The 24,283-nt window shown below is 52.3% G+C and overlaps 1 protein-coding gene across 7 annotated transcripts; it reads right to left on the reverse strand.

The window, feature by feature from the left end:
• Positions 1-314: 314 nt before the first annotated feature.
• Positions 315-23,832, reverse strand: HPS1 (HPS1 biogenesis of lysosomal organelles complex 3 subunit 1). Of its 7 annotated transcripts, none has more exons than XM_010333199.2 (21): positions 23,748-23,814; positions 22,458-22,634; positions 22,129-22,243; positions 19,976-20,092; positions 18,302-18,439; positions 17,938-18,080; positions 16,665-16,773; positions 14,127-14,287; positions 13,560-13,659; positions 12,812-12,910; positions 12,595-12,664; positions 10,240-10,289; positions 8,845-9,012; positions 8,568-8,747; positions 7,303-7,364; positions 6,483-6,617; positions 6,335-6,400; positions 5,001-5,145; positions 2,724-2,837; positions 991-1,073; positions 315-542 (listed from the first exon to the last, which is right to left on the reverse strand). In XM_010333199.2, exons 4-21 carry the CDS (start codon positions 20,090-20,092, stop codon positions 380-382), a joined length of 2,103 nt encoding a protein of 700 aa, XP_010331501.1. In that variant the 5' UTR covers positions 22,129-22,243; positions 22,458-22,634; positions 23,748-23,814; the 3' UTR covers positions 315-379. The 7 variants fall into 7 exon arrangements, with proteins under 7 accessions (XP_010331501.1, XP_010331502.1, XP_074238832.1 ...); XM_010333200.2 differs by having other exon boundaries at positions 22,458-22,606; positions 23,748-23,812; XM_074382731.1 differs by having other exon boundaries at positions 22,458-23,386; positions 23,748-23,763.
• Positions 23,833-24,283: the final 451 nt, after the last annotated feature.

Here is a 24,283-nt window from a genome sequence, read left to right on the forward strand (position 1 = left end):
ACCTGGGGTAGGAGATACAGCCTGCCGGGTGGGCTGTCTCCACTGCACTCAGGGAACAGCAGAGATAGGGGCTCCCTCCCATCTCCCAGGATAAAGGCAGAGGAGGCTCTGGAAGAGGAACTGCTGCCGCTGTTGTTTTACAAAGACCAACAGAACCCCTGGCTTCCGTCTTCCTAAAGAGAGAAAGATCTGGGGCCTTGCTCAGTACCCCACATGGAGGGTGGCCTAGGCAGGGTTTTAGAAACCCTGGGGCTACCCTGGGCACTCTGCCCCATCCTCAGGATGGCCACTGCAGACAGGAGGCTCTTGCCATGGGGAACGGTAGCAAGCAAGGGCGGCTGGAGGACACGGTGCAAGGGCAGACTGCAGCCACCCTGACCTAGAGCAGGGGGATACGGGAGGCCTCCCAGAGGCGCCGGGCCAGCTGGCTGGCCTGCTGCAGCAGCAGGTCGGTGGGGATGATCGACAGGTGCAGGGCCAACAGCTCATAGCATTTCACAGTCTCGGCCGGGCGGCTCTTGCTGTAGTAGCGCAGGAGCTTCCTGTGGAGGAAAGGGAGGATGGGATTCAGGAGCGAGGCTGTGGCGTTCCCAGCACCAGAGGCCTCTCCTGGCCTTTGTGAGCCAATGCCCATGGCCTTGGTCATCTCACTAGGCCCCTGCACATGGGCCTTGACACCCGCTCTTGCTCCTCACTGACCTAACGGTGGTATTCTGGCTACGAAGCCTCAGCAGGGATGTTCTGGGCCCCACCCAGACGTTCCCTGTGCTGCCAAGACCATGCCGGCAGGAATGAGGCGGAAACACAGATGTGCCCTGCATACCCATCCTCCCTCACTGTACACAGGGCCAGCTGGGAAGGTGTTCCCAGCATGGATTTCTGGGTCCAGGGTAGGGCACTGCTGAAGCAGAAGCTGCTCCCGGCAGGGGTGGGCACTTAGCACCCACATGGGGCATCTGTCCCCAGCAGCTCCCAACGCGGTGGCGTCACCTGTAGTAGTCTCCTCCCAGCATGCCAATAGGCACCGAGTCGTCGGAGAGGACGGGCACCTCGATCATCTGGAGTTTGTACCCCTGAGGAGGGAAGACAGGGAAGTGGTGGGTATTGGAGGCGCACAGCCTGAGTCAGACGCACAGGCCTGCATCTGGCTTGGCCCTGCCATGTGTGCTCGGTGCTTGAGAAAATGCCTGGACCTTGTTTTTTTCATCTGTGAAGTGGGAGTAACAACAGTCACCTTACAAACATTAGAGACAACGTGTATAAAGTTTCAAGGCCCCAGCAGGGTGGCTCTCATTACCATCAATACCTGGACCTGTGCAGGCCACGAGCACACGCTCAGGAGGGCAACCCGCAGGGCTGTCACGCAGGGTCTTGAAGAGCAAAGTGCTCACAAAAGGCCCAAGCCTCTGCGGCGAAAGAACTGGGAATTCCCAGGGTCGGATAAAATGGGGATGAGAATTAAGATCTGCTGGACTGGATGTGCCCTGGGTACCAGGCGCTTAGCTGATGCTTGTGTGGGCACCCTGAGGCCTGCCTGCAGGGAGAGTGGACTCCACAGCACGAAGGGCTGCCCCCATGCCACCGGCTGGGCTGTGTGGTTGGTGTTCAAACCCGGCCTCCCCGGCTGACAGCTCTGCCTCACTGTATCAGCTGGTGGGGCCACCCAAGCGCACAGACTCCTGTCTCTCCCTAGAAGCACAGGTAGAGGTCACTGGAATTTTCTAGCACTTCCGTTGTGCACACTTCTAAAGGCACAGAGGAAAGCTGGGAGCCTGCAGGCTTGGGGAGTGGAGCTTGGGCTCCGCCTTTCTCAAAATATAGTCCCGGTGGCCCTGGCCATGCGTCTGGTCTCCAGATCATCGTGTCTCCATCTGTACATTGGGGTCAGGGATCCCTGCCCCAGCCACTGCACACAGCTGTGAGGGGTGACTAAGAGAACAGCAGTGGAGGGCCCTGGTAACCGCCCTGCGCCATGGAAAGGGGTGGCTGTCATCCTCAGTGAACAATGACAGTGCAGGGTGGGTGCCCAGGAAGGCACAGGAGTGCAGGGTCTCAGAGACCAAGGCTGCGAGGGAGGAGGAAGGCTCCCTGAGAGTGGGAACAACCACTCATGGTGACAAATGAGATGCAAACAACAGAGAAACAGAAGGAAAGCAAAGAAAGGGAAGAGACAGAGAGAAGGAGAGAGAGGCAGGAGGAGATGAGAGGGGCAGGTGGCCCCAGACAGTAGTTCCTCTGGCCAGAGCCTACCCTGCAGGAACAGTGAGACCCAGAGACAGCAGTGCGGGGCCAGGAGGCCAGGGCCCCAAGCCACACTGCCAGCGCCTTCTCGGGTGGCCGGGCTCACTGCTTCAAGCAAGGTCCTATGCTACAGGGATGACTGTATGCCACGCTTAGCATGTGACGCTGGCGATGTGGAAGCACTAGCGATGAAGTGTGTGGTCTGAGTCACCTTTCCCACCGTGGGGCGTGTGTCTGTCTGCTCACGTGTGTGCCGGGACCCCGAGTGGACAATGGCGGGAGTTTGCCAGACAGCTGGGCGGAGGGATCACAGTTAAATGCCCAAGTGAAAAGGTGACCTCTGAGCTCTAGGTCCCAACCTGCTGGGCTTACCAGGGACAAGAAGAGGAGATAGACAACACAATCAGAAGAGAGGGATCCAAGAGTTACAGCGTGGGAAGTGTGTGCGGACTGTCCCGGCCCAGGGACTTGGCCTCACCTACCATGTCATTCTCGAACCACAGGAAGTAGGAGCAGTAGAAATCTCCCTCCTGGAACAGCAGCGTGGTGTAGCCCTTCTGCAGGTATCTGCGTGCCAGCTGGATCAGAGACCAGACCTGGGGAAGAGAGGGGAGCGAGCATCATCACTCTCCCGGCCTCGGTCGTCCTGGGCAGCTCTCGCCTCCGGAGGGAGGAAAGTGTGCAGTCGACAAGCCCGTGAGTTAACAGGGGCCTCGCCTAGTAACTGGGCGCTGCCTCGGCTCAGAACAGGAGACTCAGCAATAAATCATTATTGGATGGATAGACTACTCTCCAGTTAGTGTGGGGGCAAAATGTATGCAAAAAAGCTTCGTGTAACCTTACTACATACATAAACCATAAATTAGTGAACTGGGCTGGTGTGGGCTTACGCCTGTCATCCTAGTACTTTGGGAGGCGGCGGTAGGTAGACTGCTTGAGGTCAGGAGTTCGAGACCATCCTGGGCAACATCGTAAAACCTAGTCTTTACAAAAAATACAAAACGATTAGCTGGGCATGGTAGCACACACCTGTAGTCCCAGCTACTTTGGGGGCTGAGGCGAGAGGATCGCTTGAGCCTAGGATGATGAGGCTGCAGTGAGCTGTGTTTGTGCCACTGCACTCTAGCCTGGGTAACAAAGTGAGACCCTGTCTCACAAAACAATAAAAATAAAATAAATAAATAAATTAGTGAACTGATCATTCAGGCCAGAAAACAGCCAGGGACATCAATAATCAACACAATAGGAGAAAAAGGTGTGGGCCCTTGAATCCCCTCCTCTGCCTGGGGTCGCCCACTTACCCAGTGTCCCTCAGGCTGGGAACTGATGACATAGATGAGTGACCCTGTAGGGTCACTGAGCCAGGGGATGTCCTGAGCCAGGGGTGAGGATGTCCTGAGCCAGGGGTGAGGTCCGAATGAGAGCTCCCCAAGGGGTCAGATGGAAACACAGGACCTGAGAAACCATTCCCTTATTTCCCCGGGAATGTCCTCTTGCCTGACGCAGGGACCATCACCATTGCCACCAGTGAAGTGCCCGAGGGAAGGCAGCAGGGACAGTGGGCTCTCCCTCACCTCTCAGGGCTGGGAGGAGAGGGCCAGGCAATCTGCTACGAACTGCATCACAGTCCAATTACTAATTAAGTCTGCCCTGTATTGGCTATACTTTTCAGGAAAGAAATTTGGCAACATGGACCAATAACCTTAAAAACATGCCTCCCATCTGACTTAGTAATTCCAGTTGTAGGAATCCTTACTGGGACATAATCAGAGATGAGGACACAGATGTATGTAAGGTGTGTACTGCAGAATTATTTGTAACAGCAAAAGCCTAAAAATAATCTGTATGTCTAAACATTAGGGAAACGGTTAAATTATGTTATATCCACATGATGGACTATTATGGAGTGGCTAAAAATCAAGTCTATAAAGAATGTCATGAGGAAATGCATCTGATATAACGTGAAGTGAAAACATGGTAAACAAAGTTGCGCATACAGAGTGATCTCAACTACAACAAACTGCACAGAGAAACAAGAAGAAACGTACCGCGATAACCCCGCCTGCCTCCAGAATGAGGGACAAGAACGTAGGTGGTGATGATGCTACCAGCAAATACTGAATGGATTGAATCTGTATTTTGTGCCATGTGCTGTGCTAAATATTTTACATGCAGCATCTCATGTAGTCTTCGTAATTCTGTGATGTAAATAGCATGATTATTTCCCTTTACAGACGAGGAAACTGACATCTGGGCTAAGTAACACGTGAAGCCACTTAACTAGTAAGGGATGGGGCTGGGCTTCCAACACATTCTCTGCCGCCCAACTTCCCATCTTGTTTTAACTATTAGAATATATTTTATTTGGCCAAAAAGAAAAGAAAAAAAAAAAAGAAAAGAAAACACAAACACATATAGCTTTTTGGAGAATGGCAGAGGTCCTTCCCTACCAAAAATACAGAATTGCCATGAAAAACAGTCCATTAAATTGGGAGAATAAAAAGCATTTCCAGGGAATGCTTCCTTAACTGAAATCACCTTGTTCTGAATTCCAGTGCGCAGCTGATGTACTTGCAGCTCTCTCCATTCTAGCTCATTCACCAAACACTTGTGGGCATTTATTTATGCGGCGCTGGCCGTTCTTCCTCCGGCCTGCTGCCCAGCGCACTCTGCTAGCCCCAGGCATGTGGATTACAGCAGGAGGGGCTCGCAACATTGGCTGAGGCCCACCCAGCCCTGCACTGGGCCCAAATGGTTACCTTGGTTTTGACAAAGGCAGCCAGCGGCCCCTTGCCCAACTCCGATGAGGTCTTTTCACTGCAGCAGAGGGAAGGTGCCACCATCTGCCCGGTGGTGCGGTCCACATAGATGAAGTGTACCAAGCCTGGGAAGTCTTCTAGGTAGGTGAAGGTCTGAGTCAAGGTGCTTACCAAGCCAAGAGCCAGGGATGGCCTGCCTATCCATGCCCTGGGCTTCCAGCTGTGCCCAACCATGGTGGCAGGAGGGCCAGGACTGCCTTTCTCCAGAGACTTCCATTTCAGGCAAGCTCCCTGTATCCTTGCTTCCTCAGATCCCCCACTACCTTCCAGTTCCCCAGGCCTTGGAAATCTCTAAGATCCTTGACGCTTGTACATTTAACACAGGCAGTTCTGGCCCTACAGGAACATAGGATGCTCACAGTTCATCATTTCCATGAGGGATTAATTTAAGTCAGACACACGAGAGGCTGGAGTGTGAGCACAGCCACGTGGTTCATGAGTGAGCCTAGCTGACTGCCCAACCTATGTGCCTCACTGTGATCTTGCTAAATTCTTACACTTCATCATGAGAGCTTGGAAGGCTCCCATTAGGGAGGGGAAGGGACATCCATGGAAGGGCAGCCGCTGGTGGCTAAAGAGGCCCTGGCATCCTTTCACCTGCCCACTGAGGACCTGTCTCAGGAGACTGGGGGCCGGACACTTGAGATGGTACAGGAAAAGCTGCTTTACATAAAGTTCCATGGTAAGTCAGCATTCAATAAAACTAGTGTTCTATAATGAAAGGGGCAAATACATCTGAGGAATGGTTTCTGAAAGAGGGATAAACATTTACTGCAGGCCTTCTCAGAGCTTTTCCATGCCAGGTCTGTCTGTCCTGGGGGCAGGAATGGGGTGGTCCACACGGGGCCAGGGGCTGCCCTAGGTCCCTTCTGCTGTGATGCTCTCCTTTCTCTGCCCAGGCTGCTGTGATCTAAGAAGGCCATGGCCCTTTCCACCCAACTAGACCACAGGAACCCACCCCGTCCCTACCCCTCCTGGAATACCTATTACCATTTTGCCAGCCGGGCAATGCTGACAGAAAGGGTCTTTATGGCTTTTGTGAATGAACTTTGGGACAGGAGGAACTGCAGAAATTTCAGCTTGGAGTGTTCTACAGACAGGGCACATGAGCCACTGTGTCCTGTTATTTTCCTGCAGAGAGGTGGTGAACAGCTGAGGGGGTGGAACATATATATTCCCCTTCCCTGGGGCCCGTGGTCCTTCCAGGGAGCAGGTGTGGAGGCAGCAGACCCGAGAGGCTTGTGGGGCTGGCTGGGGCCCCAGTGTGAGGATATGACACCATGGTGGTATTCCTCCTGCTCTTCACCAGCAAGAAGTCCTTCCAGTCTGTCAGCTTCTCCCTGCCAAGGGAAGCTCCGGCTGCGTGAAGGAGGTCGGGCCCCACACCCTGCCCTGGCCATCTGGGGGCCGCACCACACTTACCGCATGAGCCTCTGCATTTGGTCCTGCAGGTGCTGGGGCAGGTGTGGGCCTCCCCTGCTGGGGGCTGTGGTCAGGAAGTTTAGCCGGTAGATGGCACAGAGCTGCCGCTTCACCTTCCTACATGCCTGGAGCAGCCTGGGCACGAGAAAGGAGAGCATCACAGCAGAAGGGACCTAGGGCAGCCCCTGGCCCCGTGTGGACCACCCCATTCCTGCCCCCAGGACAGACAGACCTGGGGAGCCCCTCACCCCATGTGGATCACCCTGCTCTTGTACCCAGGACAGGCAGACCTAGAAGAACCACTCAACCCCGTGTGGACCACCCCACTCTGTACCCACAAAAGACAGACCTAGGGGATCCCCTTGCCCCTCACCCCATGTGGACCACCTACTCCTACACTCAGGACAGAAAGACCCGGGGAGCCCCTTGCATCCAAGTGGGCCACTTCATTCCTGCACCCAGGACAGACAGACAGACAGACTGACCTGGGGAGCCCCTCGTCCCCATGTGGACCACCCCACTCCTGCACCCAGGACAGACAGACCGACCTGGGGAGCCCCTCACTCCCATGTAGACCACCCCGCTCCTGCACCCAGGACAGACAGATGGAAACACCGAAGGAAACAGCCACAGCTGATCAGGCAATAGGAGGGAGCTCCCCAGCTTCTCCACGTGATGCCCCACATACGTGGGAAGAAACCTCCTTTCTTGAAATTATTTTGCTGATAAACGAAGTGCAGTGGTGGAGGAGACATGGTCTCTTGGGGAACAGTCCCCCAGGCACACGACCCACCCCTTGCCCTGAGGGCCCACCACTTACTCCCAGGAGGATCTGGGCTCACTTTTGGAGAAAGCCTTGGCCTTAAACTCCAGCCAGGTGCTCTGCAAGGAAGACAGGTGGCAGGTCTGCTTCCTGATCATGTTTCCAGTGAGGTCCAGGCCACAGTCCTTCCCAGGTTAGGCTCTGAGCAAGCACAGGGCCCCCAGACAAATCTGCCCATCTGGCCAATGTGGGCTACCCTAGTAGGCCTTATCAGCCCCCTGCAGACTGCAGTGTTCATGTTCTAGTCACTCAGCAGCATTTATTTAAGGGGGAGTTTCCAGGTGTTCACTGCCTGATGGCCATAGGCACATATGGTAGCACCATCAGAGCGACCTGGCCAGCCCCTCTGGGGGGCACACACAGGGCAGGGGCTGGGGTGTGCGGAGAAGCCGCTGCTGCAGGAGCTGGGAGGGCATGGGGTAGCTTTGCAGGGGGCAGCCTCTATGAAGGAGGAGAACTTGGTGTTCTAGTGAAAGTGCTCCTTAGGAGGCCCTGAGGCATCGTGAGACGGGCCCTGCCTCAGCCTCCACCAAGAGGAGCCTGGGTCTGGGCATCAGCTGCTTGCTCTGCCTCCTCCATCCAACCCTGCTGCTGCCTTCAGACTGACAGGCACTCCAGCTACAATGAGTCCCAGCTCCTCAAACACCCCAGGTGCCGCCAGCTGCAGAAGCAGCCCCCAGCTGCTTAAATCCAGTGCTGCTTCCCACCCTGCCCCACCCAGGCGCTGACCCAGGCTGTGTAGAGCGCACGGTGAGGACCTGTTTCTATGCCTGCACGTTGTCGCATGTCTCCTGATCTCAGCTCCCAACCTGGGCCCTCAGCTCACCATGGGTGGGGTGGGACTGTGTCCTGCATGTCCCGGTGTTGCCGAGAGCCCAGGTGCACAGCCCCGCTGCAGGGACGAGGCCCACGACTGGCAGATCCCCGGCCTGCACCTGCTCATTGCATCCAGGCTCTGGCTCCACTGCTCAGGAGCCACAGCATCTTGGCCAAGTTAAAACTTACCTAAGCCTTAGTTTCCATAAAAGGGGAATTATAATTCGTGTTGTGCCAAACACACATAAAAAGCTTCTGAAAGTCTAAAAAGCAGCTCAGTTTTTGTTATCAATTCATCAAAGGGAAAACAAGGATCGTAAGCCTGTCGTGCAGCCAGGACAGGAACCCAGGCCCGCTGGGCCCTCAGCTGCTGTGGACCTGATGGCCCCTGCTGCCAGCCCTGCCCCTTCTCCTCCAGGTGGGGAGGACTGGAACCTGGATCTCACCTGAATCTCCTGTCCTCCTCGATTCTTGACAAACTTGTCCATCCTCTGGCGGAGGTCTCCCACGAGGGGCTGGGAGCGCAGGGCAGCCCCGGCCTCAGGCCCTTCCTTCAGCTTCTTCTCCAGCACAGAGAAGCCATCCAGCAGCTGGGACAGGAGCAGGGCCAGGGGCGCACTGGGGCTCTGAGGGAAAGGACCAAGAGGTGGGTGAACGAGGTTGCCCCTGGGGAAGCCGTGCCAGCCCCAAGCGTCACCAGGGCAGGGTGAGGGGCTCTCATACCCTGGTCAGGAGCACGAGGTTGATGCCCGGCCACAAGGGCAGGCAGTACATGGTGTGGGGCACTAGGGGGCAGTAGCTTTCCTTCACGTTGGTGTCCAGGAAGATCCTTCGGGGGCTGGAAGGCGCAGGAGAGTGGGGAACCAGCGTTTGGAGAGTGTCCTCCGCTATCTACCAACGAAGAAGAGCTGCAGTGAGAGGTGGGATCCCCAAGTCGGACCCACCTCTGTGGGTCCAGCATGCCCACTGCTGCCCTGTGAACCACAAGAAATAAACATGTTTAGCTCCAAGAAACTCCAGTTTTCAAGTCCCTGCATTCTGCTGAACCGGCCCTTGCAGCTCCAGTTCCACTGTCGCCCCTCTCCCTCAGCTGTTCCTGGTCCTTTCTGCCCAGAATCCGGCCTGGGTGCTAAGCAGGGCAGTGGGCAGGGGCAGAGGAGCTGGGTGGTGGCACAGAGAGGACCGAGAAGGCAGGGAAACGCGCACTCGTGGATGGGGAGAGGTCCCCTCCCCACACTTTCAACAGACGGAGGTATCTAATGTCCAACATTTTGTCATTTCAGTCACCCTCAGAACATCCCAACAGCCACTCAAACTGGGGAAACTGAGGCATAAAGTGACCAAATGAGCAAGGATCCAGCCTTATGAAGGGCTCAGAGTAAGAAAGCCTTTAGAGCAAAAAATTATAGAATTAAGGAAATCATGAGAAATGCCACAAAAATTCCTCTTCAGTGTTTCATATTATAGCAAACACTGGACACAATGTACCGATTTTCCCGGGGATTTGCTAGATAAAGAACATATGCCTGTGAGGGACTCCCAGACGCTCATTAAAAACCACACTGTGGGAGTGCTTAGCAAACGGAAAAATGTTTAAATAAGAAAGTATAATGAAGCACGTTAGCATCCAAATCTGATTTTAAAAATACACACATGTACATATGTTGTGTGTGTGTGTGTAAAGTCATAGGGGAAAAAAAGACTAGAAGGAAACACCCAAAGATGTTAATCTCATTTTGAGGATGGAATTGAGAGTAATTTTTATTCCCTTTTTTATAGTTTACTTTTGTATTTCCCGATTTTTCTATAATAAATGTACATGCTCACTTAAAAAAATCAAAAATTCCATTAGACTTTCACTCCCAAGAACAATGGAGCTGAGGGACAGTACCTGGGGGAGGGGGGGGCAAGGTCACCACCCTCACAGCCCATCCCGGACCCTGCCTCTGGTCTCAGCTTTGGCACCAGGACAGGCCCCTGCACTGACCAGCCTGGGGGTGAGAAGGAGAAGGGCTGGCCTGAGTAGAGTCATCCTGGAGGCAAAACCTTCGGAGCCCCCAGTACTCACTGTGGCATCTCAGATCAGCTGGTCCCCAGGCAGACGCAGGAGAAACTCACCTGAAGGGCATCCACGGGTGGGGTGCCCCCCTCCAGCCAGATAGTGCTACCTGCAGGCCACAGGTAATAACATAACAATGTAAGTTGTACATGAGATGTAAGGCACGGCCCAACAGCATGGGGTGGGGAGCCCGGATGCCCCACAACCCCAGCCCTTGACTGGAAGCTCTAGGCAGGGATGCTAATGTGACTGGAGCAACACCCCCTACATCCTAAGTTAGTAGGTGCAAGGTGAACTCTGCAGGACCAGGGCTAAGGCAGGCTGGGCCTGGCAGAGAAGCTTCCCCAAGAGCCAGCTGCTTAGAATGGAGCTCCTGAGGACATGTTTGGTAATGGTAGTTGGGGCCAGGGTGAATCTCCCTCCCCCGACTCCCTTGGCCCCTTAATCCCCTCCTTGTTCTGTCCCCTCTGCTTCAGGCCTCAACCCACCCCTTAGGAGTCAGCACATAGTCCACGTTTGCCCATTCATTTATTCAACCAGTAAATTCTTACTGAGCACCTACTGCGTGCTAGAAATTAAGCTGTATTTCCTTCCTAGTACAGTGCACAAAAATCTACTGAACCCACCACATATCTGAAATATTATGTGTCTGTAATAATACTGTTCCCCTTCATATTTCATTGCAAATAACCCTCATTTATAATCGTGTTTCTCCGGGGGAAGTGTGTTCCTACGTTTTAAACACCTGATTTACAAATGGATGAGTCAACTCAAGCCGTTTGTAAGTTGTGAGTTCTGTGCATGGTGGAACAGCACTATTTTTTTACAGTTCTGAGGCATAAAAAACCACCATGGAGAGAGAGGGACTGGGAGGAGGATGGTGATGAATGAGGGAAGGGAGTAGCAAGAAGAGGAACTTCAGAGATTACCCAGAAGCACTGCCTTTCAACAGGTCTCAGGCTCATAGAGAGCTTAAGGAATCTGAAGATAGCTAGGAACCCTCAGCCCAGGAAATACACAGGCATAGATGGGTTCACACACAGTCTCAGGGAGTCCTAGGCTTCTAGCCAGTTCAAAGACCTAATTTAAAAGTATCTAACCCAGTGGCTGCCATCCTTGCCTATACATGAAAATCATTTGGGGACCTTTACAAAATCCTGACGCCCAGGCCACAGCTCAGACCAAGTGAGTCAGCATCTCTGGATACAAGCTCAGCTTCAGTAATTGTTAAAGATCCCCAGGTGAGTTCAATATGCAGCCAGCGGGCACACCGTGCTGTAACCTAACTCTATGCACAGCAGTTCACTCTATGTTCGCTCCTGAGGCACACTGGACTCAGCTGGGAAAATTTCCTAGAAATATTCACACCTGGGGCCCAGGCCCACAGACTGTAACATAATTGGGCTGGCTGAAGCTGCCAGGTGATTCCAATGTGCCACGGTTGGGAGCCACTGGTTAAAAGGAGTCACATGGCCAGGCAGGGTGGCTCATGCCTATAATCCCAGCACTTCGGGAGGCTGAGGTGGGCAGATCACCTGAGGTCAGGAGTTCGAGACCAGCCTGGACAACATGGAGAAACCCCGCCTCTACTAAAAATACAAAATTAGCTGGGCATGGTGGCGCATGCTTGTAATCCCAGCTACTCAGGAGGTGGAGGTTGTGGTGAGCTGTGATCGTGCCATTGCACTCCAGCCTGGGCAACAAGAGAAAACTCCATCTCAAAAAAAAAAAAAAAAAAAGGAGCCACATAATAAATTCTTTTCAAATCTTAGTCATCTTAGTCCCTAACAGTCTTCTCCTCCTGACATCCTGGCCTTTTTTCCATCAGATGATGCGGATGGACCACAGGATCCTTTTTCCCTAAGAACTTCAGAGATAAATGTAATGCTCATTCATAGTGACCATAACAGTCTGGATTTTGGTTTATCTACTTATCTAAGCAAAGTTGTCTATTTTTTGTTAACAGTTTGAATATTTATAGTTTTTTAATTGTTTACCCATATACTTTGGAGAAACAGGTAAAGTATAAACTATAGAGGCTGGATATTTATATTTTACAATGTATTGAAATGAGATGATTACTTAATTGAACTTTTTCATTACAAGAGAAAGATGAGTCTGAGAATGCATGCACAAAAGTCTTCAATGAAATCAACTTGTCACCAACAGCTTTAGGGATCAGTGGACTGGTCTTAATAGTCCTTGAGTTCAGGCTGGAGCTGGCAGAGAAGATGGGGAGCCACAGACATCGTCCTGTGCTATAGGAACGTGGGCACCTGTGCTCAGGCCTTAGGAGGCACAGGGCGGGGGTGTAGGGGTAGGGGGAGTGGGCACTGAAGCCTAAGAGAGATGCCCTGGGCTGCCCATCACTACTGCCCACTAGCTATAGTCTCCTGCTCCCCTCTGGGCCTCACCTGAGCTCTCATCTCCAGGGGAAGGAGCTGGTGTGAAGTACTCCTCAGGGAGGGAGAAGCTGTCTGTCTCCTGAGAGGGAGAAGGTTGCTTAGACTGAGAGGCTCTTCCAGCTGGCTCAAGCCTGTCCCTGCTCTCCTGGGAGGAGCGGGAAAGGCCTGGCTGCCTGTAGAGGCCGATCCTCTCCTGCCCCCAGCTCCACGAAGGCACAGCACACACCGTCTCTGCAGAGCTCCCTCCGGTTGGGCCTGTGGAGTGAGGGCTCCAGGCCTGCTGCACCGGGATGTTCTGGCTGCTCCGGGCCGTTCGTGGGGAAGGCTGTGCAGGGCAGGGGAGAGGCTGGTTAGCTCCTATCTGACCTCCCTCCACTCCTTCTGCCTCCCAGCGCTTCACAGAGAAGCCCCCACCCCTCCACGCGTTCCACGTGCAGTCCTAGGTGTGCAGTCCTCAGACTTCCCGGGAATTTGATTCTAGCTGGGCTATTCTGTGGAAATTCCAACACACTGGTATCCAACCCACCACTACCACTGGTGATGCGATGGTGGTGGCTAACACTGAGCATTCACTGTGCCCCAGGCACTGCCAGGCTCCACGGAAACTGCCCCTTTTGTCCCTCCAAACACCCCTGAGAGGTGGATGCTTTGTTACTTCCATTGCACAGATAAGGGCACTGAGGCTCCCAGGGTGCAAGTACGTGCTCAGCTCACAGAGCCAGGGGAGGTGGTGAAGCTGGGTTTCAAACCATGGCTGACTCGAAAAATCTGCACTTTTAACCTACTGGACCATGTGCACTCCAGAATTCCCCTCACATCTGAAAGCAGTGTGAAAGAAGTCACGCCCAACCACACACCCAGAACTGGGACTTAGAAAACATGGACTTCCCAGGGGGTGCCTGCCCACCACTTTCCAGGCAGGTTTTCTGAGTCACCTCCCTACCAGCTCTCTCTACCCAGAGCGGCCCTGAGACCTGAGCGTCGTCCTCCAGTGTGCTCTCGCTGGGGTAGAGGTCCTGAACCAGGAGGATGAGGGCGAGCAGGTCGGCCGGGCGCAGGGAGCTGGCGCTGTGGCTGCAGACACAAGAGCATGGCCACACGTCAGCATGTGCCCGGCAGGAGACAGGGCAGGCGGGTTAAAGGAGGGTGAAGCTGGCCCCTGCCCTCAAGCAGCAATGTACTTAATCCTTTCTGGGGACAGGCAATGTACCGATACAATGAATGAACTCATCAAATTTTAAAATAAAACTTGGTTTTATTTTAAACAACAACAAAAGAAAATGATTTACCAGTGGGAAAGCACCAGCGGCCAAGAACAACAGAAAAGGAAGTCCTAGATTGAGACTCTAAGACAGTGTGCTAGGAAGAAATGATAGACATGAGTGAGATGCAAAAACGGAGAAGCAAAATCTGGGAAGGTTTCGGGCTTCATGGAGGAGGTGATTCTCAGCTGGGCAGGTGGTGCTTTTCAGGCAGAGGGAATAAGGGGAAGTGGGAGGCCAGGGAGCCTTTAGCCACCACACAACAGACCTCGAGCTCACCTAGAGTAGAATGCCAGCAGCTTGGAGTGCACGAGCAGGAAGGCATGCAGGGCCTCCTCGCCGCCCCGCTCGGGGCTGGTGTTGACAGCCTGGATGACGTGCCGCTCCAGTGCCTCTATGCACAGCTCACAGAGCTGGGGGTGAATCAGCCGCTCCAGGGCCTGGCCAGGGCAGGCAGGGAGAAGAAGCTGTATCACCAACCACCCTGCCCCACTCCAGCCCCTAGGCTAGTGGGGACATTCACTCTGACAATACTGAGCTTGGACTCTGCACCAGATATGTGAACAGGCGGACTAAAACCCACCGGGTCCCAGCCTTCCTGAGGCTTCCAGTCTGGTCACTAGACTCCAGTGGATGAGGCAAGGCAATACACAAGGAAATAAAGTCAGGGCCATTTGTAAATAAGCACCAAGTACAAAATATCCAGCACTAGACTAGGGAGAAATGGCAGAGACCTCCTTGGGTGGGGTGTCCAAAGAAATGTCCCTGAATTAGGTCACCTTTAAACTAATATCTAAAGAACCAGATGGCCCGCCAGAGAAAGAGGGAGTGAGAGAACACTGCAAGCCAAGGAGACTGCATATGCAGAGGCCCTGAGATAGGGAGAGAGTTTGGAATGGTGCTGTCCAACAAAAATAGAAGGCGGGCCCTATGCATGATTTACATTTTTCCAGTGACCACATTAAAAAAGTAAAAAGAAACCGTTGACGTTAATTTTAATGATATATTTCATTTTATCCAATATATCCAAAATATCACCATATGATATAAAAGCCTTATTAATGGAATGTTTTACATTCTTTTTTTGTGCTAAGTTACCAAAATCTGGTATATATTTCACAGGCATAGCATAACTCAATATGGACTAGCTATATTTCAAATGTTCAACAGCCACATGTAGCTAATGATTACCATATTGGACAGATCTAAATGTAGAGTTTTCCTGAAAGAAGTTTCATGTGACTAGTGCTCGGTAGGTGTGGATAAGAGAGGCATGAGATGAAGCTGGAGTGAGACGAGCAGCAATAGATCACACAGGGCCTGGTAGGCTCGGGAAGGAGTTTGGATTTTATACTAATGGCATTAGGTGACCTCACCTCCTACAAGAAGTTTTTCCTAATGTCCCAGAAAGAGTTAATCACTCCATCTCTTGTGCCACCATGGCTTTTGATGAAAATCCTAATATGGCACCCAGGATTCTTTATTATCTCTTAGTATAAATCATGGCTGATTTCCTCTCAAGGGCAAATCAGGTGTCTTTGTTCATCTGTTTATTCCCATGGCCTGGCACAACTCTTAGTATATAATAGGTACTATATGTTTATCAGAAGAGCGAATGAGTGGGAGGCATGAGAATGAATTCCTTCAGATCTATTTTCCAACTCACTAATTCTGTCTCTAGCTATGTCTCATCTGCTATTTAACATATCCCTTGAGTTTTTCATTTTAACAACTATGTTTCCATTTCCTAAATATCTGTATGTGTTCTTTTTCAAATCTGCCTGATCATTTTAGAGATTCTTCTTCTTATCTCATTTTGTAATTCTACATTTTGTATCTTTAAATATTTCATAGTTATTTTATATTCCATACCTAATAGTTCCAATGTATCAAGTGCCTTGGGATCTAAATCTGCTGGTGACTGATTCTCCTAACTCTCACTTACGGTGACTTATTTTCTTCTGTATCTGATTTTCTTCAGTTGTGAGTTCACATTTGTTTGATCTTAACCTGTCCTCTAAAGCAATGGTTTTCGAAGTGTGGTTCCTGGACAAGCACAATAAACAGCACCTGGGAATTTTTTTAGAAATGCAAGTTCTAGAGGCCCCATCCCAAACTTACTAATTGAGAAATGCTGGCAGGGAGGCCCAGTAACCTGTATTTGACAAGCCTTACAGAGGATTCTGACACACACTGAAGTATGAAAACCACTGCTCACAAGAGAATTTGGTTTACCTCTTTAGGAAGCCAAGGAGTGCTACTGACCAGCAGACACTTCAGTTTTTATTTTTAATATTTTACTTTTTTATTTACTAGGCTTTATAAAAGGACCAGCAGCCACTTTAACTCCTTAGGGCTTGGCTTAACCTAGAGTTGCAGGCTCCCCTCTCCTGTGCTGCTGATGGCCTAGGGCTGTTTACCAGCTGTAGTGCTGGTATCATTTGCACTCAAGGTCATCTTGCCTTAGGTGCCGTGTTTTTCTCCACTGCTTTCCACTCCAGTTCCAGCTCAACATAATTTTGTGGGAGGAAGAGCTGAGGGTTGAAGAAACTGTCTTCGAAGATTTCCGTAATTTACAGTGAACCCAAAAATTACATAAAAAGTGCGTGCTATCCAGGATAAGCTGTTTTACTATGGGAAAACACATCAGCGTACCCAACCCTCCCTACAGCCAGAAAGAACAACTCTCTATGATTACACAAGTTTCAGAGGATGCTTGTGCCTTCACTCATTAGGGTTAAAACACGGTCTCAAAGCTGGATGCCCCCTCTGACCTGACAGCTCCAAGGACTGAGGACTCCCACGCCCGGTAGTCACCTCCACGGCAAAGCTCTGCTCCTGCTCCCGCAGGCGGCCGTAGGTCCACAGCAGGCTCTGGAAGTGCGCCCACAGCTGGACACGCTGCTCTAGGTCTGGGGGCCGCAGCCTGCAGGCAGAGCCAGAGACAGCGGGAAAGACCACAAGAAAGCTGGCTCCCCCTAACCCAACCAAAGGACCACAGTCCCAGCTCAGCATCAGAGCTGGGTGAGCCCATGTGACCCTATACAGCTGGGAAAAAGGGCCAGATTTCCGGCCGAGTTCTAGCTGCGGAGTGGAGTGGGATAGGCACGGAGCCAGAAAGCAGGTAGCTGAGCAATTCACCGCACTCCTCAACCTCTGTCACACAAACAACCATCACACAAAGCCAGCTAGAGAGAGCCAGGATGCTGCTTAAGCACCTCACACAGAGGCCACTGAACACAGAAAGGTCTGGTCTATCATTAGGGCCCTACCCAGGGTCGCAGCCATCTTGGATGCTGGCAAGGTCTGCACTGGCCAGTGCGGTTCATGTAACAGGCATCCACTACCTGCAGCATTTGCCACTGAAACCATGACCAACCTGGGCTAAAACGACTCATGAAACAATGTTTGCTCATTTGAGAAATGCCTCGACTTGAGTGCTTACTCATATACAAAACTCTAAAGTCCCAAAGTTTCAAACTCTGCAGCTTCCCAATGCATCTCAGAGAATCAGGGGTAGTGACACCATGAACTTCTCTTTTCTAGGTCCATATTTCAACTACAAGCCTTTCCTGGGGTCCCTCCCACCTCCTGGGGTCCCTCCCACCACCGTGTATACTCTGAACCATCATTCTCTTTCTCCAAGTTCTTTACTGTAGGCCCAGAGACAGGTTTTAGGGTCTGTCTCCTGAGAGAACCTGCACAAGACTGCATGAGTGTGCATGGGTGTGTGTTCTTCTGGAGGGAGAGTCTGAAGCTTGAGAAGCCAGACGGGACTAGCTCAGACCAGATTTGTAATGACAGGTGACGATGCGGGGAGACTGGAAGGAGGACTGGACTGGGAATCCTGAGCTCCGATTTCCAGTCTGGATGTGGCCGCCAACCAGATGGATGACCCCAGGCAAGTTAGTTCAGTTCCCTGCTCTCAGTTTCACTAGATGTAAAGTCGGAGATGGTCTCCAAGTTCATTTGAGCTCTGTTCCTGTGACCTAGGGACCCAGCCGGGAGCAGTGTGTGAAAAATGGCAGCTTCACAGGGGCTGGGCGGGGTGGTCGGCAAAGGACAGAGGGGACCAGCTTTGAGGACTCACTCTTTTCGGATAAGCTGACCGTCCACAGTCACCAGCCCGAAGTGCACTTCGAACAGGTACTTGAGAACGTACAGCTTCCGCCGCAGGTCCCCCTCGCTCTCAGTGTGGTCACCGTTGATGGCAATGAACAGGATTTCTCCAAACTGCAGGCACAGGCGGGCCAGAGTCAGCCAGCCCCCAGGGTACTCCCTTCACCTGCCCTGGTCTCTGCAGACAAGCCAGGGGAAGCTCAGGTCCCAGGGGAGTTTGGTAAGAGGCCCTTTCTGCTTTCTAAAGGAGTCCAAAGTTCCAGATAAGAGAGGCCTGTGGATTCCCCCATGGAGCCGAGGGAAGAGGAACATGGGCCCCAGAGCTATAGACTCACCAGGTGAAGGACATACAGGGAGTTGCCGTTTTCCGTGGAGAAGCAGGTGTAGGTGTCCGAGAGCTTCTCTAGCATCGTCATGGAGGAGATGATGACCGGGGCTAGGAGGGTGCTGAGCTGGTCCTCCAGGGCAGGGAGCTGCAAAAGGGGGAAAACGGCACAGCTTAGAATGGGCCAGACACCAGGAACAAGGGAAAGGACGAGGCCAGGCCTTGACATCAAGGGCTCCACAGTGTTAGACCCTCCTGGGAGGGTATCACTGTCCTGATAGGCGGGGGGACAAAAAGAGACACTCCCAACACTTTGGGTGGTGCTTAGGAAGACTGGGGAAGGCCAGCCAAGTAATGGTGCTGCTTAGGCTCTGAATCTACAAGGAAACATGAAGGAATTAGGCCTTGTGGAAATTTCCTCTGATATAATGAAGTGAACTCTCAAACACGACAGGTGGAATCAAAAATTATACAACCACTTTGGAAAAGCTTGGTAGTTTATTAAAAAGTTACATATACACCTCCATGATCTAGCCATTCTAACCTAAGTATCTGTCCTCGGGCGTGAGAGCATCCATCTATCTATACATAGATGTGTACATGCATGTTCAGAGTTGTTTTATCTGTCATAGTCAAAAATGGAAAATAACACAGATGTCCATCAACAAGTAAATGAATGAACAAATAGTGGCATCCTGATAGAACAAATGAAAAGAAATGAACTATTGATACATGCCACAACACAGATGAATCACTAAATAATGATGCTGAGTGAAAGAAGTCAAACCAAAACCAAACTAAATTCAGTACATACTGTATGACTCCATTTACATAAGTCCATAAAATACAAACTAATCTATCATGACAGAAAGCAGATCAGCGGTTCCTATGCGAGGGGGATGGGAAAGAAGGGATTACAAATGTTTGGGGTGGTAGATATATTCCTTTTATGGATTGTGATAGAATCATAGGTAGATATACATATCAAGGCATATCAAATTGTGTACTTTATATATGTGTAATTTATGGTATGTTAATCATACCTTAATATAGCTATTAAAAAATTAATGTGTTCAGCTTAAACTTTTTTTATGCTCTGCCACTGAGGCTGGCGTGCCCGGGGACAATCTCGGCTCCCTGCAGCCTCTACCACCTGGACTCAAGTGACCCTCCCACCTCAACCTCCCAACTAGCTAGGACTATAGGCATGCACCACCACACCTGGCTAATTTTTTTTTTTTTTTTTTTTTGTAGAAACAGGTTTCACCATGCTGCCCAGGCTGGTCTCAAACACCTGAGCTCAAGCAATTGGCCCACCTTGGCTTGCCAAAGTGTTGGGATTACAGGCATGAGCCACCATGCCCAGCTTTATTAAACTTTTTAGGGTACAGAAACTGATGGCTCCAAGTTTCTCTGCTATATGGTTAAAATTCGACTTCCTCTTGCCCTTGTTAAGTCCAGAGAGTCCTGGTGGGGTGGCGGGGTGGGGTCACTGCACTCAGAGCATCAAGAGGCCGAACTTGAGGATGAAGGTCAGGGATGAAGGATGGCGGACCTCACACAGCACCCTGCCCAAGCTGCCCAGGACAGGGTGAGCACAGGCTCTCCTGCCTCTCCGCTTGCTGGTAGTTTTGTACTGTTCCCTGCTATCCACCCCTCCTGGGACTGCCTACCCTGCACTCACCTCTTCTTCCTCATTCTCTGACTGCCCGAACTTCAGCCGGAGACTCTCTTCAAACTCCTCATCCGTCCAGTAGAAAAGGACCTCTGCGCCCTCAGTGGTCACCAAGACACACTTCATCTGCCGGGAAAAGGCAAGGTCAAGGTCAGTCCCCAGCCCCTACATCCATGAGCTCAGCCTGAGTAACGAAGAGGACCCCAACCCTAAGAAACATTCAGCAATCCTGTTCTGCACACCAGGCACCACAAGGACCTTCCATTTGTGTTGTACCCTCACAACTATATAGAGTAGGACTCTTCAGGTACCCCCATTTTAGAGAACAGGACATAGGCACAGCCTGAAGTGGCAAAGCTGGGATCCGGACCCAGGACCTCTCTGATGCCAAGGCTGGGGCTCTTTCCTCTGTGGGGTCTGGTCCCTCTCACCACAGCATTAGACCCACCATGGGCCTACTGGAACCAGACTGGGAAGGAAGGGACCCAGTTCTTAGCCTGGACATGGAGCCTTATGCCCAGGGAAGCCACGCTCACGGCAATTAGTGCCTGGTGTGGACCGGAGGGTGCTGGTGTACCTCCAACTCTGGGCAGCGCAGAGATATCTCTCCCTCAGATAAAAAGAGCTCCAGGGCTGGGAGCAGTGGCTCACACCTGTAATCCCAGTACTTTGGGAGCCTGAGGCAGGTGGATCACCTGAGGCCAGGAGTTCAAGACCAGCCTGGCCAACAAGGTGAAACCCCATCTCTACTAAAAATACAAAAATTATCCAGGCGTGGTAGCAGGTACCTATAATTGGGAGGCTGAGCCAGAATTGCTTGAACCTGGGAGGCAGAGGTTGCAGAGAGCCAAGATCATGCCACCGCATTCCAGCCTGGGCCACAGAGCAAGACTGTCTCAAAAAAAAAAAAAAAAAAAAGAAGAAGAAGAAGAAAAGAGCTCCAGAAGACGAGCCTCAAAGCCTCTGAATTTATTTCAGCACCACAGAAGTTTCATTCAAATGCTGCTCTCCCTGCTCGTGGTAAAAACAGAGACTGCCTAAGGATCCTGTACCTAGTAGGCTGCAGCTTCTACGGCCACAGCAACCAGTGTCCGCGCCCTCCCAAATCTCCTTCCCCACACCCTCCCCCAAACACCACACACTCTGCGCTTGATTATGTAAGAAACGTCTTAACTCTTCACACACTGGAAGATCCTTAACACAGCTTCCCACACCATGCCCTGGCCCTCTGGGTGCAGCAAGCCCTTGATCTTCTAAAACCCTCGCGGCAGGGTTTTAGACCAGGCCTGGCAAGGACAGTGCTCCAGGCTGGCTGCTGCAGCTGAGAGGCCTCAGGCAGCAGTTTCAAATCCTCTTATGTGCCTCAGGGTGTCACGCAGATATAGTCACATGTTATGTGTGCTAAGCCATGACAATAAGGAAGCTGTGCTGTAACTCTCACACAAGTGGATTTCCAGTTTTCTTGGGAGGATCACAGCATCTTGAGGTCTTGTGTTCCATCATCTTCAGGATCCCCATGTCCAGCTTAGTGGTCTTTACTGAATTCCTCCCAAACTAACTCAGTGCAACTAGCCCAAAGGGGTTTACAGTGAATGTCAGAAGACATAACAGCACAGTGAAGAAGGAATGCAACCTATTCCCGTGGAATTACTCAATGCCAAGGCAGAAACGGGGAGTGCAACAGGTGAGAAGAGGAGGCTGCTGGGAGAGGCAGGTGGACCTGAAGAGGCTGCTCTGGGACTCCCAGGCACATGTGACAAAGCCGACCAGACTATATGGGTTGGGGAGCAGTGGGCTATGGAATGGAGGCTGTGCTTGTGAGCAGAGAAGTGACTGGCTGGCTGGAGACGGGCAGGTTGAGTCTTGAAGGCGGTCATCTAGGTACGAGTGTTGGGTAATGAGTGCTCACCCCTTGGTAGGGGCTGGGAGGAGCTGTAGAGACTCAGCAGGCTGTGATGACCCACCTGGATGTGAGGGGCGAAGGACAGAAGAGGCATCAGGATGGGGGTGGCCTCAGGATTCAGGGCTGGGGAGGAGATGAGCAGGTCTGCAGAGCCCAGGAGCACTCAGTCCACTGCCTGCCTTATTCCATCTGCCTCCCCAGTACCCAGGGTAGATGCTGCCTGCTTCCCTGCCTACCCAGGTGGGGTAAGATTATCTACCTTGGCAAGGAGCACAGTGGAGCGTCCAGACAGCCAGAGGTTCAGAAACGGCTGCAGCAGACAGACTCGGTGACTGGCTCATGGGAGAGCAGCATGGCATCCCTGCCTGCAAATGCTGAAAACAGAGAGAACATGAGGGTAGGCAGACGCCCTGGTCCTGACTGCTGCCTGATGGGGAAGGATAAGCTGGAGGAGGGCTGCATGGTCCCTGTTCTCTCCAGACCCTGAGGCAGTCTGCTAAGAACACACCCGGGATCCTGTCCCTCACCTCCCATAATGGAGACCAGGAGCCCAGCCGGCACAGCCCTTTGTACAGAGCAGGTGCTCACTTTTTGTTCCTTCCTCTTCTGTTCCAGTGAAGCGCTTCTCCTCTCACTTCTGTGGGTCACTCAGAGCTCCCCAACCAGCTCGAGGGAGCTTACTTAGGAGTGTCTGACCCAAGACAGCATAGCACATCCCAGTGAAGACAGTGGGGATCCTGAGATGAGGCAACGAATGGAAGGAAACTAACAGGAAAGGCATCAGGGATCAGGTTCTAGCTTTGGCTTTGCCTAGTTGCATAAACCTCTCTGAGTCTCAACCTCCTGCAGAGAAATACAGCAACATCCCCCTGCTCTACCTCCCTGCAGGGTCAGTCAAGGGAGTGACCAGGCAAGTTGCAAAGTAACTTTAGCAAACTCTGCTTTCTTATATAGGTGTGGGAATCATTATTCCTATTTCCCAGCTTCCCTTCTTCAAATAACAGGAATAAGGAATCTGGTTCCAGAATCATTTATATTTGATAGAAGGCAGGAACAACAGAAAACTTAATGAGGAAGTCAAGCACCGTGAGTGAATAAGGAGCAAGTGACTACACGACAGGGCGGGCTGTTGAGTTCGGCCTTTAGCAACCTAACCCCGAGATGGTCTCCATCACCCACATGATTGGCCTGAATGCCATATTCCTGAAACAGGGGGATGCTTCCCGAAGGCTGTTGGGAAGGGAACCCCGCTGGTGTCACGTTGCGATTTCCGCTTCTCCTCACACCTCCTGCCTAGAAAGGGAACTCAAAAGGGGACTCACTGACAAAGGGACCTCCCGATGGCACGGGGCCAACCTGGGGCGACCCTCAGCGCCCACGTTCACCATCTGGACCCCAGCAAACCGCCCTGTGGCCCTTGGTCTTGTCTTCAGCAGCTCTGTCTGGGGGTCCCACACCTTTTGGGGTTCCACACCTTCGGGGTCCCACGCCTTCGGAGCCCGGACCTGCCTGAGACTCTGCAGAGCGCGCGCGAGTCAGCGGCTCGCCGCCACCGGGCTCCGGTTTGCCTAGCACGCCAGTTTCAGTCCAGTTTCACCCCAAGTCCCCACCTCCCCCGACCCCCGAACCCACGGGCACCCTGGGAAGGGGACTTGACTTGTGACATCCGCCCCTCTTCATGGCTGAGGAACTTTGGTTCCGAGCTACGAGGCGACCGGCCCGCGGCCACACACCCGGAGTGGGTGAGGCTGGGGCTGGGCCCGCTCCGGGACCCCTACGGCCCCTCCCCTACTTCTGGGAGGGTTGCGGGCGGTGGGTGTGGGGGCTCCCGAGGAAGGATCGCCGCCCCGGGAGGGGACAGCTCAGATGCCCACGTACCGGATCGCGGCGCTCTCGGAGTCCGCCTGCAGGAGCCCGGGCGCGCTTCCGGGTAGGACGGCGTTACCGCTCACGTGACCCGACCCGCCCAGGGAGGGGCCGGAGCCGCCGTCGCCTCCCGCAGGTTCGAGCCCCGCCCCTGCCAGGCGTTGCCAGTGCCCCGTTTTATAGAAGAGGAAACAGAGGCTCAGAGAGAAGAAATAACTTGCTGAGGGGCCGGACCAGGCTCAGAACTCAGGTTTCCTGGCTTCTCAGCTGATCCCTTTTCTTCCCCTACCAGGCCCTGAACACCACGCTTTACTTAATGAACTGAAGTTCTGGGGCTACAACTGTCCTTTTGTGAATGCTCTCCTTGACTTTCGGGGAGGTGACACAGCGCACAGAAGGAGGTCAGTTGCCTCCAGAGTGCCAACGCTGGAATTTCTTTATAGGAGTTCTCTATTTTGGGAGTGGAGTGCACATTAGGAGTTTTGTGTTGAACCTATGTTTGCAATATTTTTTTTTTTTAAACGTCTGTGTATTGGGGGTGGCTGGAG

The sequence above is a fragment of the Saimiri boliviensis genome, chromosome 12 (genome assembly GCF_048565385.1).
Source record: "Saimiri boliviensis isolate mSaiBol1 chromosome 12, mSaiBol1.pri, whole genome shotgun sequence".
NCBI classification, from domain to species: Eukaryota; Metazoa; Chordata; class Mammalia; order Primates; family Cebidae; genus Saimiri; species Saimiri boliviensis.